The sequence below is a fragment of the Mesocricetus auratus genome, unplaced genomic scaffold (genome assembly GCF_017639785.1).
Source record: "Mesocricetus auratus isolate SY011 unplaced genomic scaffold, BCM_Maur_2.0 Super-Scaffold_4256, whole genome shotgun sequence".
NCBI classification, from domain to species: Eukaryota; Metazoa; Chordata; class Mammalia; order Rodentia; family Cricetidae; genus Mesocricetus; species Mesocricetus auratus.
The window spans coordinates 33,827,731-33,847,559 of NW_024429182.1; the positions used below are offsets into that span (position 1 = coordinate 33,827,731).

Below are 19,829 nucleotides of genomic sequence, written 5' to 3' on the forward strand. Positions count from 1 at the left end.
ACACCAGAGAGCTGACTAATGGAGGGTACAAAGGAGGAAAAGGGATGAGGGGCAGGGGTGAAAGAGAAAAAGCAATCTAGCGTGTACCCCACAGGGAAAGGGCATGCACTAATGAATATTGTCAAAAACATCCAAAAAATGACTCCTAGTTGTAATAAATCAAGGAAATGACAAGCTGGTTCCTAATGCCACATTCTGCAGTGATTTGTTGTTGCTGTTTGTTTTTAAAGAATTACAGGTGGATACAAACTTCAGAAAAGAAAGAGAGTTCTACAATAATCAGATGCGATGGGTATGGACCGAAAGTCTCACTTTGCAAAACTGCTAGTAAATCCCTGCAAGGCAGGCCTTTGTTCCAACTGCGGGTGCTGGACATGGGATCCAGTGCTGGTTACAGGATCCAAGATCTAGTGCTGGCTACAGGATCCAGTGCTGGTTATAGGAACTGGTGCTGATTATGGGATCCAGTGCCGGCTAGGGTTACAGTGCTCACTGGTCTACTGGGAACTGAAAGACTCACACTTTCCCTTAGTGGCTCTGAAAGCTTACTTCAGGCTTACTGATAATGAATCCCAGGAACTAAATCTGAATTAAATTACAGAGTATCAAAGTATTTCTAAAACTATTCAACATTTGGGATAATATATGGTCATTCCTCCTAATTAAAATTAGCAAATATTAAAGAAGGCCTTTTCCCCCCTTGTATTATAAGACAATGGCATGCAATTTTTAACCTATCTTGGAAGCTTAGTGTAGTGGCACAGACATGTAATTCCAGAACTTGAGAGGCAGAGGCAGGAGAACCAGAAGTTGGTGGTCAACCTGGGCTACAGTAGAGCTTGTCCCAAAAAAACAAAACAAATCTTTAGGTATTATTGAATTCAGTTTCAGCTATTTTTCTGCATTAAGCTTTAGGAATTTCAATTACCTGCTAGATACAGATCTAAAATAAGAAAAGCTACAACTCTTCTCCAGGTAATTTCTCAATTTCCTTGCAATTAAATAAGATTGCTGAAGCTACCGGATGAGTTAGCGAATTTAAAAATAAATAAATAAATAAATAATAAAAGTGAAGACTCTCAGCAGATGCTAAAACTACAAACAGGCATTCATCCAAGTATTTTCTATATCCTTCCTAACGAAAAAAAAAATACACCATTAAACACAAAAATCAGTCTAAAACTTCAGAGAGGCACAACAATTAACCATACAAAGGCATGCATTATGGTAAATGGAATGCATTTCTTCAGTTTCTGACAAATGCCATTTAGAAAAGGACTTAAATCACCATCCAGAGAAAGCCATAAGCAAACATTGTGACATAAGGAATGTGAAGAATTAGTACAAACTTCTCAGGGAAGTGTTAGTGTGTGTGTTTGTATGCCTGAGTGTGGGGGGGGGGGGGGGTTCAGGTACCTCTATCCCAACAGCTGGTATAAATTGTTTTCCTTCACCACCAACAATTAGGTAAAATTTCCCAAACAATAAAAAGCTCTACGTTTTTTTCTTATGCTAATTTGCAGTCTTGGTCTTCTGGGGGGTAGATTAAAAAGCAGTTCTGGGGTGAAATGTATGGCTCTTTATTTTATGTTCAGGGTATACCATCCTATAAAGTGTTTTTTTTTTTTTTTAAACTAAATTCTTGAGGCTTTGTTTTCTGAGTGGAAGATCTTTTACAAAATGCATACATCTTCATTACGTGTTTCATTTAGAACTTTTTTTCATCCATATTTAAGAAACTTATTTCTAAACTTCAAAGCCCAGGGTTGTTAAGTACTAGAATGAGCTTTGTAGGGTGGGGGACAGGGGTTGGAATACCTTTCCTTAGAGGTCCCTAAATTAAGGGATGTTTTTCCATTGCATTGTTTTATATATGACTAGTCAAATGATGAAAGATTTAGATCTCTGACATGGCTCTTTACCTTTTAGTTGTAATTATTTATGGAGGGGCGACATGCATCCAACAGTGCACATGTGGAGGTTAGAAGACAACTTGCGGAGTCAGTCCCCTCCTTCCACCAAGTCTGTTCTGAGAATCAAACCGGTCTTCGGACTTGGTGGCAAGAGCTCTTATCCATTGTGCGAGTAGAATTAAATCTATTAAAATTCCAGGGTCTAGGTATACTAATGATAAGTTTACTACTTTTAGATTCTCACAATACAATTTTTTTCATGAGAAGAGAATTTGGTTTTTATTAGTAAAATAGTATCACGATAACTACTTTAAAGTCCACTGTCAAAGTCTTTTCCCTCTTCTCTAAGTTCAAATAAATTGAAATATCCAAAGGGTACAGCAACAGCCAACACTCACACGTTCCAATCCTCACCACCGCCACCAAGCCCAAGCCCCTTCCATAGCATGACTACCTGGAAATTCAGAGGCAAAATGCAGAAATCTAAGTGACCTGGAAGTACATTTAAGCCACAGTTTTTAAAACTGTATTTAATTCAAGAAAGGTTGATAACACCAGGCCATTTTAGTCTGTATATCTCCAAGATAGGTCTGGTGTATACCTGGCCAGCCTTATGCAATTACTACATATAATGACAATGTAATCTTTAATATTGAGAAAGAGACACCCAACCAGGACTTGTGTATCCCAATGTCTAACTTAAGAGCACTAGGAGGAGCTAGACAGCACTTGCTCCTGCAGAGGACACAGGTTTGATTCCCAGTACACACATGGCATCTCACAACTCTCTGTAACTCCAGTTACAAAGGATCTGATGCCTCTTCTGACCTCTTCAGGCACCAGGCATGTATATAATTAACATGCAATACACACAGGCCAAACACTCCTACACATAAAATAACCCTAAAAATACCGGTTACCAAAAATAAAAAATACTGTCTTAGCTCTATCACCCACTGGCCATGTGAAGCTGACCAAGTCACCAAGCCCTATGTCTGCTTCCTCATCTGCAGAATGGGAACAATAATAATAACCTCTCATGCAGTGGTCACGAGGATTCAGTGAGATTGCCTGACTGTATGTTCAACTTTCATCCTTACTGATCAAGGCCAGGAAAAGAAAAGTCTAACTTAATTACTGTGCGCCACACAACAGAGGACCCCATGACATAAGAAAACACTTCCAGAATTTGGGTACCATATTAGCCGGCAACTTGCAGAGCATTCTTTTGTGGGCCACATTTCAAAACATTTCTGCCGTTTCCTACAACTCAGCCCAGATGCTCTTGAGGGCAGTGGAGTTGTCACGTGCACCCTGCCCAGCTGCTATCAGAGCCACTTACAAGCAAACCATTTCCTAGCTAAACAGAAATCTGTCTACTGTGTGGGTCTGCTTTCTCCTCTCCCTGACTGACTGTATAAATACTCTCATTGACAGAGACCAGGGAACTCAGTGTAGCTTCCTCAGGATGTGAGCCCTCTCTAGTAGGTTCCGTGTCTGTTGTACAGGAGATTTACAGACAGCACAGGACTCCGGCCACAAAAACCACCTACTGTGCACCAGACAACCTGTGGTTGGCTACCTAAGGCCTTTTGCCACACCTTCAAACTGAACACAAATTAGTTTTTAGCTTATCACTTCCCCTCTTTCCAGTATGAACAATTTAGGCTTATGGTCAGTATTCAAAATGCCTTCTACCTCAGCCCTTGTCTTAAGGAATCAAAATGGTGGCTGTATTGCCTGGCTCTCCAAATGTGGTCCCAACAGTGCTGGGGGTGGGTCCCAACCCATCACACCTGATATGAAGTAATAGGGCAACCCACTCACTGGAATACCTACGGCTCACCTGCACAGCATCTCTATGCCTTCAGAGGCCACTCAGCACATGGGATAATTATGCAAATCACCGCTCTGCACTAAATAGGTATGTGAGTGATTTCTACAGGTTGGGGGAAAAAATAAATGAAGGAAAGAATATTTAAATGGAGCATATCAAAAAGTTTCAGATGCCAAGGGGGGTGGAGGGGCAAGCATTCAAGATGGGGAGGCACTTTCTTCTTTTACCACCATAAGATTGTTCCCTCACTTCTCCAAACCACAACTTTCTCAGTTCTCCTTTTTATTCTGCTTTAATCCCTAAAAGGAAAGGAGAATCGAAACGAAAAGAGAAATGTGCCTGGGTCTGGAGTACTGCCCACAAGAACAAGGACAAGGCTCTGCTTAAGAAGTGGCCAGCCGCACCCCCCTCCCTCCCCATGGTGGGAGCCTTCTCCAGCACACTTGCTTGGTGTCAGGGCATCCTGCTAAGGAACAATGTCACTTCCTGTGAGTTTTGCTCTGAGGTAGATTTGGGGAAGACCAACCCAGCACTGTCACACATTCTCTTCTTGAATTCAATACACGAGGAAATGGGGTGGAAACTTAAGAACCTCCTGAGGAGTGCATGTACTAAAATGCCTTTTCTTCCTGAAAGATTAACAGGGTGTTTATGAGAAAATGTACTTTTTTTAAACAGGGGAGGGGTATAAAACATCAGTCAAATTTAATATTGACTTAAAATCCTTGTATTATTTAGGCTTATCGTAAATGCCAGTAAGCACAAATGCCTTCATCCAATAAGGTTTGTCTGGCCTATATCAGTTTTCTGCGTGAGTTTTGCAGAATGGACACTCCCAATAGCGACAGGGATGTGTCAGTCTACAGGGAAGAGAGTCCTTCTTCCCCTTTCATCCATGGCCTCCTTGCCCACTTGGCCAGAAAACAACATAACATCTACCAAACATTTCCACCTCTCACTAAGCATGACAGCTGGAAAACCAAAAGACATGAGCAGTGGGTAATAACATCAAGTCTCTTTGTTGATAAGGATGTGACAAGACAGACAGGGAAGAAGGGGTAGATAATTAAGAAAGTACTCCTCCTCTGGAAATTGTCCAAAATATATGCACAGTTAAATTCAGTAGACATGAAGTATTGTTATATGGATACACTCATATAATATAAACTTCACCCTTTAAATTTCACTACTTCAAGCCCGGCATTGGTGGCACATGCCTTTAATCGCAGCACTCAGGAGGCAGAGGCAGGCAGATCTCTGTGAGTTCGAGGCCAGCCTGGTCTACAGAGCAAGTTCCAGGACAGCCTCCAAAACAATACAGAGAAACCCTGTCTCAAAAAAATTTTTTTCACTACTTCATTCATCTACATTATTAGACCCTTGGATGGAAAGGCTTCTCAGATGAAGAATTCAGCATCCAACCTTCTGTGGAATGCTATCCTGCTGAGTGGAGGTCATTGAAAAAGCTACTAATGCCTTTGGAGGCCTATGACATGGCAGGTGATACCCCAAAGACAGGCTTCAAGTACCATGGATTATGTTCATATGACAAAATCCCATAATGTTACCTCTTGGGAACGTCACTTTGTTCCCTCCTCTCTGCCCAGCTGCCAACTATCTTGCTGTAAGCAGCTGGCCTCTGCGTTAAAAACGCAGTGGCTAAAACCACTCATGCACTAAGATGTGGGAAACAAAGATGACCAATTCTGTTAAGAGTGTGCTCAGAGTAAGATCACTGCAATCTTTACTCTTCGTGCACAACAGTAAAAAGGTGAGACACCCACACTTTGCAGATACTTTCTCTGGGCTTGAGAACTGGGGTCAAGAAGTCACCCTTTGGGAGAAGTAGTCAAGAACATGAGCTTGCAAGTCACAACTGCTAGGATCTGGACCTAGATGCCCTCCATGCAGCAGAGATAGTATGAGCCCAGGATGCTTCAGAGCATGGGTAAGCAAGCAGGTTTTCGGTGAGACTAAGCTATATACACACAAAGGTTTTCCTTCTTTTTTGTCAAATTCCATAGAGCTTTGGTTTTACAGTTTAAAAGTCTACTGAGGGTTCAAACTGTTTCCCTGCATGGAGTTTGAGGAGCCCTTTCCAGTCATAGGGTTTGGTCCCATATTATCCTCCATTTATCAAAAGACTCTCTGCTAGTCACACAGAAATCTGGGTATGAAAAAATATTTTTTCTTTAAAAACTCAACTACTAAAATGATAGTGCTGGTGTATGCCTGTAACCCCAGAGCTCAGACAGAGAAAGAAAGACTTCTAAAGATACCAAGGCCAGCCAGGGCTTCAAAGGAAGAACATGTCTTAAAAATAACACAAATACATATACACACAAACACAAACAACAACAAAAAACAAACACATTGCTATATGCCAAATGCTTGTGTCTCCCCAAAATTCCTATGCTGGAATCCAAATCCTCAAATAGATGGTATTAGGAGGTGGAAGAAATTAAGCCACGAGACAAAGCTCTCATGAATGAGACCAGCACTGTGTGAGAGGCCACAGAATGCTCTCTCACCCTGTACACAGTGGGATGGTACAGCACAGGTGCCACCTAAGACCCAGAAAGCAGGGACCCTCCACATGCTAAATCTGCTGACATCCTAAGGCTGGAGGTTCCAGTCTTCAGAACTATGAAACACAAATTTCTGCTGGTTTTGTTTTTGGTTTTTGTTTTCTGATAGGGTCTCATGCATCCCAAGCTGGAATTCAAACTCACCATATAACTGAGGATGACAGAGGCCTTTTGACCCTCCTACATCTACCTCCCAAGTGCTGGGATCACATACATATATGGCACAGCTGGCTTAAAACACACGTTAAAATTATTTATTTTTTGTGTGTATATGTGAAATATTTAACCATGTGTGTGTCAGGGCATGTAGAGGAATGCATGTCCTTCTATCATTCTCTGTCTCATTCCCCTGAGATCTCCAACTAAATACAGAGCTCGGGTGGCAGCTGACAATCTTCCTGTCTCCCTATCAATCCCTCATCTACAGTACCCAGATTACAGGAGCACACAACCACAGCTGATCTTTACAGGGGTTCTAGGGACTTGAACTCTGGTTTTCCTGCTTGCACAGCAAGCACTCTTTCCCATTGCCCTCAGCCAAGAGACTCATTCTTAATGCTAATGCTACATCTGCAACTACAACAAGAGTTCATCTTCCTTATATCTCTGCTTCAAACTAAATCTATCAGAAAAGAAACACAAACTCAAAAATTAGAACATTTAGGACACAATAAGACAAAACAAAAGATACCAATCAGTTCCTCACCTGAGTTCCTAAACCTAGGACAAATAGCCCAAATTCACTGTTCTCATAGCGATTAGCCTGTCAGTTTGCCCAAATTACTGAAAGCCATTCATGAGAGATGGCATCAGTGTCACGGGAGCATTACACTCCCCATAATTCAAAGCGCTCAGAGCTAAACCATAGTTATTTATCCAGTTCTTTCAAAAGATTTAATTAATTGATTGCTTGGCTAGAGAAGGGGGTCATGTATGCAACAGCATGTATGTTCAGGTCAAGGGACAACTTTATGGCATCAGTTTTGCCCTTCTACCTTTAAGTAGATTCTGGGAAAGGACTCGTGGTCCATCAGGATTGTGGGGTAAGCCCCTTTATAGAAAGCTATCTTGATGCAACCTTCATAGAGGAACAGTCTAAAGCCCCTTGTATCTCCAAGTTCTATCAACCAGAAAAGGTCATGTCTCGAAAAGGCCACGCAAGGGACTACATCATCCTCACCTGCTGTGTAATCAGAGCTTCTCATTCCTACCCCCAGAGAGTCTAAGAAACAGGTCATGTGGATCTGTTACCTTGCCATGAATAAATGTTACTAATTCTTCCCTCATGCAAAGCCTTTTACAATAATAATAATGAAGATACAATGATGGTCAGGTTTCCATATCTATTAGTCCCAATTCTGTGAATTCAACTAATCACAGAAAGAAAACACTAGGGGAAAAAATGTATCTGTACTGACACATTTATTCCCTAAACAATACAGTGTGTCAACCATTCAGATGGCATTCATGTTATAGTCAAGATTTCTCATAAATAAGCTGCAGATGATGAAGCACACCAAAGGATATGCATAGCTTAAATGCAAATGCTGCCGTGCATTTCCTATGAGGGACTTGAACGTAACAGATCTTGGTATCTGCTGGGGTCCTAGAAGCAATCTGCTTCAGGCACAAGGAATGATTGTAATTTGAAGGATAATCACACCTGGGAGATCTACTCTATATTCTCATGCCAGAAACGGCTTTGTGTCCTCTGAGAAATTGGGAAGCAACTTCTTTCTGAATGGTGAGAATTAGATACATGACCCCATCTCCTGGTGGCTCTGTTAGAAAACTCAAGTCATCTTCGAAGCTCAGCCATAGCAACTGGGGGGGGGGGGGCTCTTATGGGTTCCCCATTCCTGACCTGGATTCTTGCTCCTTTAAAGAAATGTCCCATGTTTCTGCTTCTTTATTTGATAATTTTTTTTGCAACAGGTCTCATCAAATGCACAAATGGTTTTTTTCCCAACAAAAAGGGTAAGAAATAAATAAATCAACAAATATGGAAAGACTCAGTTGGAGGCCAATTTGAGTGGGGGAGTTCTACAGATGGATGCAGAGGAAACAGAGGTTCCTAACCTGGAGTACACTGATGGGTTTCAAGTTCAAGGCAACCTTGTAACTCTTAAAAGAGAATGCAAGATCATGGGAGAAAGTGTTTTTGTGCTTTCTCCCTAGATTCCCAGCTTGCAGGCGGGTCCCTGATTAAGAAATGCTGCTCTAGGATTATTTATCAGGAACCAAGAATGTCAGCCAATCTCAGCGGAACAGGAAGAGGTCTAGAAAATGGTTCGGTCAACCCTAGTCTTCTACCAACCTAGTGCATCTGTGTGCTAGAGGCTGCTTATCCGAGCTGGACTGCAGTGATACTCATTTGGTTGTGTATTAACCTACCAGATGGTCTGTTGTAGTTAACAAGGGCTGGCTGCTGCTGCTGCTGCTGTTGCTGCTGTGGCTGCACCTGCTGCTGAGGCTGCTGGGGCTGCTGCTGTTGCTGCTGAGGCTGCTGTTGCTGTTGCTGCTGCTGCTGTTGCTGCTGCATGCCAGGCAAGGTCCTTTTCCCCTGGACTGCAAGCTGCAGTGTTTCAGGGAGGGGCTGGCCCCTGGCCAACATTTTGTAAGCTAAAATCTGAGCTCGAAGCTGATGCAGCTGGACAGGACTGAAAGGCGAAGGACCTCTGTTAGGCTGGTTCATGGCCTGCAGATCTCCTGGGATGAGTGGCCCTGGCTGGCTCGGTGGCATCTGGGGTGGGGTTGGGCCTCCTCCAGATATAGGGCTGGAGACGTGCTCTGGGGCTCCCAAAGGAGACGGATGTGGTGACATATAACCTAAAATAAAACACAAGATCACAGGCTGCAGCAGATGACCCTGAGAGAGACAGAGGTAGTCTTGAATACTCTTAATAGTTTACTAGTGCAATGCTACATGATAGAAATTTAAGGTATGGATAAGTTAACAACTGCACATAGCTTAGAAGTTTAATCTATATAGTATAGCTTATCTGTAATTTAAAATTATCTTGTAAGCACATTGAAAAGGTCAAAGAAACAGGTAATGGTAATTTCATAACAGTTTATTTAACACCCACAAGATTAACACTTCAAAAAGAGCGATTTTGTATTCTTTTTTCATAATAGGCCTTTGAAATCCAGCATTCCATGCTCACAGAACATCTTGGTTTCTCTAGCCACATTTCAGATGATCAATAGCCACTTGTACCCTAGAAGGCAAACTGTTCTTGGTGATTGTACACCTGCAGGTACGATGATGAAGGGCAGTATCTACATCAGAGGTAGCTCCAAGCTCCTCAACAAAACATGAAGAGGTCTAAAGTGCCTCCGTGCAGAATAAACAGTGTCTTATGAAGAAATCAAATATTATTTGCTTGATTATCATGCAAGCTGTGACTAACAGGCAATTACCAAGGGTCTAGCGCTGCAGTTACTGTGCCATGACTGTATACAGCATCTCAACTGAGTTTTGTCCAAAAACAGTCTGAGCCAAGGACTGAATGCAGGTAATTTATATGGGAGGTGCAGGGACACTTCGAGGAGTATGGAGAGGTGATATATGGGAGGGAAGGTAGCCAATAAAAAATGCATTACCAAGCCAGCTGTTGCAGCAGGCCTTGAAGATTAATCCACTGCCGAAGCTTTGGGACACAAGATAAATAAACTACCTACAATTATTTCAGGGAAGGAGTGAAGAAGCCAGGGTATTTAAACTCCTACAGTATCAGACACTGGTTAAATCACTAGTTATCACTAATGCTCTGGGGGCCATGCGTGTTCAGAGGACTATTCCACTATAGGTAAGGCAGGTGTCACCAGGCAGAGGAGAATCAAGATGACGATACCAGCCAATGGACATCAGGCAGGCGTAGGCACAGAAATGGCATAAGACCCAAAGCAAATAAAGAAGAGCTTAGACTGCTACATCAGTCTTCAGCACGTCCCTCTGAAGGCAAATACTGTTACCTCATATTCTAAGGTAAGGCCGCAAAGGCTCAGAGAGCAAGTTACTCAATGTCACACAAGTAAATGCTCACAGCTAAGGTTTAAACCAAGCCTGTCTGGCTCTAATGCACACACTCAGTAATCTAATCTACATTTTATTATGTCAAAATAAGTCAAGCATTTTAAGTTTCAAAAATCTCCAGGCGTAACACGTAGGATATCACATATAAATGGAAGCCACCAGTTTGGGTTTTAAAATACCAAACTGAGGAAATGAAGAATACTTTTCTTAAGGAAGAAAAATGAAAACACACATCCATTTCAGTGGGGTTATTTAAGAAGGTGGTGTGAGTAGCTGAGTCTAACAATACCCATGACATATGACTGGGTGTTGTGGGAAGGAGATTCAAGATGGAGAAAGAAACCAAGGGGCTACTGTTATCAAACAGCTGCCTCGAGTTGAAACAAAGTACCAATTTTAATAAAGTAAAAGGAGTCCCCAGGCAGAACAGGACAGACATACATGAAAAGACTTCATCCTTTGATGAATGTGTGCATTTTACAGTTATCATAAAGATCACCACAGGCCTGGCTCCAAGATAAAGGCCATGTGCTTGAACCCAGGTCCGGTCTGAATAAAACAGCTACACAGCCACGAAGGTCCACAGGTGGGTGACCCTCACACACCAGCCCCCTTCTGAATCCCAGAGAAAATGAATGATAGTTACTTTTATCTGTGGTTTTGCCATTTGGAGAGTGATCAAATTTAACATGATCTCCCAATAGGAACTAGTGTTCTTCTATTGATCGCTAAGAACTGGATTGCCATGTAGGGAATTCCTACCAGACTGCTAGGTCTCCATACCCAAATCCCTACTTCAGGAGGGAGCATACAACACCAGGACTGGGGTTCTGGTTAGTTGTCTATGTAAGTGAATCACAGAAATCTCTCTGAAGCCAGCCTGTTAGACAAGAAGGAATATTCCAACATGTTGCTATTTGTAACAAGAACAGGGATGGAAAGAAATTATTTTCCAGAATTTACAGAAGATGTGAATAGAATCGTTCTGTTACTGTGACATTAAAAATTTGATAGTGGCTCTGCTACAGAGAGGGATTTTTTTTTTTATACACAAGCAGCATCCCATAAACTTGAGGAAGAACAGAATCTAAACGATGCATTGGCAGAACATATTTTGTAATTATCCTTTGTTGAGAAAACAGAGGGAAGAAAGTGCCTCGGAGTGAAGAGACATTCATGTGAAGAGGACACTACGGATGCCAATGTCATTCTTTTTGGAAGTTTTATTTGATTTAGTCATCCAAAAGTGTCACAAAATAATGGCAGTTTTCCTTCACTAGTCTTCAAGCATTACTATACCTCCAGTTTCACCTTGTCTTAGAGATAAGCAATAAGCTCTCTTCTATTAATCTCAAATTTTAAAATACCAACTTTATATGTACTATATATATATATACATATATGTACATATGTGTATACACACACACCTATAAAGGCCTTCTCAATCTACTGCACTAAAAATAAACAATGTGATCACAGGGACCATCAGGTAGACAACTAAGCATTTACTGAGGGAAACAGTTTTGCCTTCCAAGCAACACTCTAAAGTCACTTAGTATGTCCTGGGCTGGTTAAAGTTGGCAGCCTTCTGATCAATGCTGTACCTCTCTATACCTGTGGGTTTAGAAAAAAGTTTCCCCAATGGGATTTTTTAAGATGCACACTACTACCAAGTCAAAATTCTTTTCACATCATTACTTAGAATCGAAACGCTTTATACCAATACTGCTTTATTTAAACACACACACACACCTTTAAGTGATTTACTTCCCAGTCAACAGTAGACTTTACTGTTTTATGGAATATTATTACATGCTAGTTCTGACTCCCCTGACTGAAGGTCCTCCCAATAACTGATGTAACTCACATAAAAATTGATCTCCATTTAAAAGTGTTACTTGTCGAGTGTATGCTTTGTTTCTGTATCTCATGGAACAGTATACTGAGTGTTTACTGGCTCTCCTGCCAAGCACTGGAAATCCAGAGGTAAATAAGATATTGTTAAGGTGAGAAAAGGAGTCATGCTACCAGAGAATGTTTAGGGGAAAATACATGTGAAACTGTTCTCAATTGTGGCATTCAGGTGTCTTCATTTGTTTGTTCAGGAGCTTTCACGTCTAGATGTAGGACAACACCAACAGCAGAAAAAGCTGAAGCATCTGGATGTAGGAGTTATTGCATGGAATTCATCTATACCTTCCAGGGATTAAAACAGAGGTCTCACATATGGCCCCTTAGAATTTAAATCATGAACCTAGGGGCATCATCACAATTCATTCTCAGCATTCATGGAACAAACTTCTTCCTGTCCTGTAAAAGGCCTCAGTCCTTCAGACTATTTTTCTACAAGGTCGATACTTCATGAGTCATCCATGATAACTGCGTTTGTGTGCCCTGGGATGGTCAAGACTGCAGGTAATAGCAGAGGGACACTCTAATGTTGGCCTCCATGACCACTTATTTATATTTCAGAAAGAAAATAACTGTGAACATGTTTTTCTGAATCCTCACAGCCAAGTCTAATTGTAAATGGAGGAAAACTTAAACTCTTAATTACAAGCAAATATGTATGAGATATAAACCACAGGTATCCCGGAAGAAAACACACATACCAGTGCCAACTGGCACTAGATTAATGCATGGCTTTTGTGTGTAAAATTGACCAAGTGATGATGCTGAAATTAGCCTATGGTATATTTTAATGACTTGGAAGTATTTTAATATCCCTTCAATGGAGAAGGAAGGAGACATGACATGAATGATATGAAGGAGAAAAGAAATTCACATATCGATTAGCTAAGGTCAGGGGTTGAAATATGTGTGATGCTGCCCACAAAGAAATACACACTGACATCCTACCCTCTGTACCTGAGAATGCTACCTTATCTGGAAAAAGTGTCAATGTGGATGTCACCAAATTAAGATGAATTTATACTAGATTCAGGTCCATCTTGACCCAAATATCAAAGAGAAAAGGCTGGATACAGAGTCAAACACTGGAAATGTCTTATGGTGACAAAGGTGGAGACTGGAGTGTTTTGTGTATAAGTCTGTGGATGCCAAGGTTCATTGGTAATCAGCAGGACCAGGAGAGGATTTATCTCCGAGGCCTTACGCACCTCAGCCATGAACTTTTAGCCCCTAGATCTACAAGAGGATAGATTTGTTTTGGGCCACGAGGTTCACGGTTATTTGCTACAGAAAGCTTAGGAGACTTACACAGTCACTGAACAGGGTTGGCAGATGGTTTTGCTGACAGCAAACATCACCTTTGACCTAGTGTGTAAGTGTCAACTCAGGGGACACAGGGGTTTGATTCATCTTACTTTTCCATCTATGCTGTTGTTGACAGAGAGATCTAGATTCCTTTTTGTCCTTATCAATACTGGCTATGCATACTCAGAGAAATAAGGAAATTCCCTGAGCTTTAGCTTCCCCAATTATGAGTTGGTAGTGACATCATTTACCCTACAAGATCACAATAAAGATTCTCAATAACTGACATGAAGCTCCCTATAGCATACTTGGATGAACTGGGTTGATAAAATAAGTACAACTTTGGAAATAAAATTACCCAGATGAATGATAATTTTTTTGTTGGGTGAACATGGTGGCAGATTTCTCCAGAGAAAGAAAGCTAACTGGATTTACCATCTTTAGACACATAGGTTAAAGCTGTAATTAAACTACCACCTGGAAAGACTGAAACAGTATGGTATGAAGACAAAATCCAATGTGCAGAGGACACAAACCTTGGCTGTGCTGATCCATTGGGCTCTGTGGAGGGCCCATTCCTGGGTGTGGTGGGCGCATGCTGGTGCCCTTCATGGATCCACAGTGGGCATCGTCTATAATCCCCTTGTCATGTATCCCGTCCATGGGCTGAAACATGTAAAGGGCATCCATTAGACACCTCTTTAAGGTATTTCTAAAAAGACTACCAAGCGATATCTCCAGTGTTTAAAGATATGACACAACCATTTACTATCTATCCCATAGTCCTATATTTATATACCTCATAAGTAAAAACAATAGTAAGAAAGATTATACCAATAGGATCAGCAAAATGATCTCTAACAAAAAACAAGGCTTTAAAAACTGTTGAATTTCATTCTTTGGTCAATGTTACAATCTGTTTTTAACTTGCCAATTAAAAAGAAATAAAGTACCGTTCCTAGGATAGACAAATATTACTCTCTCATACCTCTGTAAATAGCCTTGAAACCCCTTACATGTTGAACTTATTCTGGAGTCCAAATGAAGGCTATGTTAAATGTCTGAGGTGACCTATTTTCCTGGAAATTTTTCTTCACTGGATGAATGAACTAAGGAAAGTTAAAAAGTTGAACCAGAAGGTTCCATGGCAGTTGGGAAGGAGAAGAACATACAGGGCAGAGAAAAAAAGGGGGGTGAGTACTGAACCAGGAGGGAGTAAGTGAAAGCAGAGAGAGAGGGGGGAGAGGGAGGGAGGGAGAGAGAGAGAGAGAGAGAGAGAGAGAGAGAGAGAGAGAGAGAGAGAGAGAGAGAGAGAGAGAGAGAGAGAGGAAGATATGCTGTAGAGGGAGGGAAACAGAAGAGGCTAAAGGCACAAGCTGAAAATAAACACCAAACACAGGGGCTGGACATTAGACCTGAGGCCCAGAACATGATAGGCATACAATAAATAGCTATTGAACTGATGTTAATCCAATCCAGAATCAGGCAATGGAGCATGTGTTTGGAAAAGGAAAGGTCTATTCTTCCCCAAACTGTAATAGCAATTTTCAAAACAGCCTGAAAGGAACATTTCCAAGAGTTTATAAAAACCAAATGACTTCAAGCAAGAAAGTATGAGTGTTTGCAGTTTTGGAGAAAAGAAAGTTAATTTCTGCAGAGTCAAAAGCATGCACTTGAAAAGAGGGAAATTTTACCATAAAGAGGATGCTCAGAAGAAAAATGGGAAGAATCTGGTATAAAGAGTGTCACTGAGTCTGTTAAGTAGTGATAATAGAGAGGAAATCAAAGCCATGCAGCAGATGTATTTAGACCACTTGTTTACTTATTTTCAGTGATGTTGAAAAGCGAAAAGCTGAAGCTCAGAGGGAGATGGAGGAGGAAGACAAGGAACACAACCTCCTGAAAAAGAAGGAAGAAAGTGAAGGCATCTGGCCAGCAGGTGTGAGCTCCACGGGTTCACCCAGGTCCACACACAGAGAGCTATCTGAGGAGCGGCAAGGGAGGCAGAGCAGAATGGCAAAACTGCAAGACTCAGAAGGAAAAATTGCAGAGCTCACAGGCAAGACAAACACACACACACACACACACACACACACACACACACAGAGTACCCAGGAGTGTAGAGAATATGAGAAAGAGTACAGGTCGTGGGATAAAGGCCATAGGACAGAAGAGATGATGATCTTCACCCACACATTTAATTTTTAAATGCTTCAATCACAAAGGTTAACTAAACATATCCTCCACATGTTTCCTTCATTTGAAAGGTGAGGCCTTCATCTTCAGGTCATCCCAAGGTTCCTTAAGACAGGGACAGAGTCTACAAAGGCAGAGCATATCTGGATTACATCTCAAAGTTAACATGAGATGATGTGATGACATCAGTACATCAAGATGTCACCCCCAGAATATGCCACGGAAAATAAGAGGCTTTAGTTCTTAAATGTTTCACAAGAAAACATGGACTTTTTTTTTTTTAAGGAGGGCAGCCAGGCATGGTGACACAGACTTGTAATGCCAACAGGCCAGGGATGAAGGAGAACAGGAGTCCACACCATTCTGGGTTACATAGTTATGTCAAGACCATCATGAGGTACATGGGATTCTATCACAAACAAACAAGAAAAAGGGGCACACAAACTTGGGATCCTGCAGAAAAACGTCCTTAATAAAAAGAGGATGTTTTGAGTAATAAATCGAAACAGGATGGTTCTGTGATTAGGGAAAAAACCCATACCTGTCCATGCTGGTACTGTACTTTTACTGAATTTGGACAAAGTAAGGTATGGGATGCATGTACACCTGTTTCCTTAGGTAATTAGCTCTTTTCTCTTGGTACTGTTCCACTTTTCACAATAAGCACATACTACTTTTCTGATTTGGAAACCGTCCCTTTGGGGTCCAATGCCCTACCTGGAAAATGACCTGAAGTCCTACAAAGTGGGGAAGACCCACTTGTTTCCCTGAAGATGCTTTTGTTTTAATTAAGTGTCTTCTAGTACTTGTCTACTGGGATGGTTAATGGTATGTGCCACCTCAACTAGACCACTGGTATCCAGATACTTGGTAAGCACTGTATCTGGGTGTGTCTTCAAGGGGCTTCCAGATGAGGTCAGCGTGTGAACGTAAACCGAAGAAAGCATACTGGCCTAGGCAACAGTTGTCATTCCGGATTCACTCAGAGCCTGAAGACAACAGCGTGTGCAGGTGGAAGCAGGTCTGTTGGTCTTGACCGAGGCTAGGAGTTGGTCTCCTGACTTTCTACCAGAGTCCACAGGATTGACCTTCCTGATTCCCAGTGGCCCCTCTGGGTCTCCAGCCTGCTGACTAAAAACTGTGTGACCTCTCCAGAGGCCAATTCCTAAGGAGAAATCTCTTATAAGCCATTGGTTCTGTTTCTCCAGAGAACCTGTGTATGCTGCACATACAAAGGGCAGGCACACATGTGATACCATCTACAGGGGTGTAAAGCCTGCACTTGTCTCATGAGGCAAGACCTTCAGGTAACATATGATGCCCTTATTGGTTTTCTTTGATTTGTTAACCGTCAAAGCAAATAGTCAAAGAGGAACTTACTTTCTCCAAAAGGTTGTCTTTGATATCTCCTATAAAAGCCAAATGGTAACAATGTGATCATCCTCACAGCAAATATCTCATAAAGAGAGGATCACTAGAAACTATTGTAGAAATGAACAGATAGCTCTTCTGAATGAGAGTAAGGCTGCTTCACAGGGACAGAGAATTCCCAAGATTCCCCAACGCAGCTCACTCACCACACTGGAGACTGACTAGGACTACTGAGATTTTGGAGCCAACCTGAGCTATCTACAAATCTCAACAAACCAATAAAGGAAGAATTACCCAGAAACTATTTAATTTTAATAGTATCTTTTGAAAATATAGTTTCTTACTTATTTCTTATTTAATGTGTGTGTGTGTGTGTGTGTGTGTGTGTGTGTGTGTGTGTGTGTGTGTGTACTGACTGTAAGAACAGCAAGTAATCTTAACTGCTGATCCATTTCTCCAGGGGCTGAAATATCTTTAGGGGGAAAAAAAAAGACTTTTACCTTTCACTCTTAAAGATTTAATGCCATCAAATAAATTTCAACATTTTTAAGGAAGAATAATTTTCAATATATTGATTTATGGATGATTAAATTATATGAGAGATGGGGAGGTCTCATTAATTAAATACTTATTCACTAAGTCAAAATACCTTTAGCCCACTAATGCCCAAACTTGCTCACATCATATGGTAGACTTTCCTTTGTATCTTACATAGACAACATCTTTTTTACTTGTCTATCTGTAACAGTGAGAGTACAGCAATGGCAGTGTGCTTTACATTAGTTTGGAAAATGGTTGTTTTTGCTTATTAAGACAGAATCTCCTTACGTAGTCCTGGTTGGCCTCAGAAAACATGATCCTATGGCTTCAATCTCTCAAGTACTGGGATTACAGTAGTTTTAAAAAACATGCAAATTAACATAGATTTCTAGCTAGAACCTCTTTTTTTGTTTGTTTTGTTTTGTTTTGTTTTTCGAGACAGGGTTTCTCTGTGGCTCTAGAGGCTGTCCTGGAACTAGCTCTTATAGACCAGGCTGGTCTCGAACTCACAGAGATCTGCCTGCCTCTGCCTCCCAAGTGCTGTGATTAAAGGCGTGCACCACCAATGCCCGGGCCTCATGTTAACAACAGGAGAAAGAGTCATCAGGGCACTACCAAGCCATGCCTGGGAAGACCAGTCAAGTGGGTGAGAGTGCACAAAATCTTACCTTATGCATCTGGTGCATGCCTTCCTGTGGGAAGTCTGCAGAGCCCATTGTTGGCATAGGATGTGAGACACTGGGGGGTCCAGGACTGGGCCCCATCATGCTGTGGACTGAACCTGGGGATGGTCCTGGTCCTGGACTAGGCCCCAGAATTGGTCCAGGAGAGGGTCCAGGCCCTGGGGAGGGCCCAGGATGGGGCATTGCAGCTGGGTCTGTGGGTGTGGACATCTACTTCTTCTGGCTCTGCCAGTCAGCAGAGTAACACTAAGCTGGAGAGGAGGAAAAAGAAAAGAAAGGAATGTTTTAAACATGATGTTAAGATCCAAATAAAACAGTTGTTCGAATTTGATGGTGCCATTTCTATAACTAACATCAAACAGAACTACCCTGTCTCTTCCAGATGTTTGAATGAATGTGATATATATCCCTGGGCCCCAGTCTTTATGAAGACCACTTGTTTTTAAAAAAACACATACTCTAAGTGATTCCCCAGAAACATAAATCATCCAGGATACAGAGAGACACACTGGAGCAACTGAGATTTAACACATAAGCAGAATCTAAACAAGTCTGAAATATATGACTAAACACAGCAGACCCTCTCCATTATAGACTGGCTTAGACACCTTAGAAGCCACTGCCTCCCCTCCCCAAACCACTGGAATAGAAAATTCTTAACAAATTTTCATAAGCAAATAGGCAATATAAACTTCACAAATAATTCTATATGGCTAAAGGGGGGGAGAAACACAAAGCCATCAATTATAATAAAAAGAGAAGTCCCGATTATAGAAAAAGAAGAAAGGTAGCCAGCTGTGAGTGGCACACCTTTAGCCCCAGTGCCTGGGAGGGAAAGAAAGACAGAATGGTCTCTGTGAGTTTGAGGCCAGCCTGGTCTACAGAGCCATGTTCCAGGATAGGCAGGGCTATACAGAGAAACCCTGTGGTGAAAAAACAAAAATAGAAAAGAAAAAGAAGAAAGAAGCTACAGGGATCACACAAGTGTAGGTTCAAATATGCTCAGACACAATTACTAAGGTAAGTTCTTATCTTGATACTTCTTGGAGTCAGATGAGACAGTACATGCAAAAACAAAAAAATGACAACAAAATCCAAAACTACCACAGTCTGTATGCCTTGTCTGCCCACCACATCTACCCAACTGGAAGTAATCAAAAATGGACGAAGACGACTTACTCTCCTCCCAGACAAGTAACAGAACTAAAACCACTTGGACTAATATGGTTCATAATTTGTGCTAGGCCTCTGGCCAAAGATGCCAGAGAGTAGCTGTCTGTGTTTAGGGATGAACGTTTTCTTTCTCCAGGCTTAACTGAACACTACTCTGTCACCCAAACTCCAAGGCATCCTGGCATTCCCCATTATGAAATGAGTGACTGAGTCACCACACCTTGGATAACTAACAGCCAAAATGAGTAAATAAGATATTTTCCAAATTCCTGT

The 19,829-nt window shown here is 41.5% G+C and overlaps 1 protein-coding gene across 9 annotated transcripts in view; it reads right to left on the reverse strand.

The window, feature by feature from the left end:
* The window catches only part of Smarca2 (SWI/SNF related, matrix associated, actin dependent regulator of chromatin, subfamily a, member 2), a 162,202-nt gene that overhangs the window by 129,103 nt on the left and 13,270 nt on the right, over positions 1 to 19,829 (reverse strand). For all 9 annotated transcript variants that reach the window (XM_040746082.1, XM_040746078.1, XM_040746049.1 and 6 more), the window contains 3 exons: positions 18,369 to 18,634; positions 14,130 to 14,259; positions 8,733 to 9,167 (listed from right to left, as the gene is read on the reverse strand). In XM_040746082.1, the coding sequence (XP_040602016.1) occupies positions 8,733 to 9,167; positions 14,130 to 14,259; positions 18,369 to 18,593 (790 nt within the window). In that variant the 5' untranslated portion in view covers positions 18,594 to 18,634. The remainder of the gene's footprint in view (positions 1 to 8,732; positions 9,168 to 14,129; positions 14,260 to 18,368; positions 18,635 to 19,829) is intronic.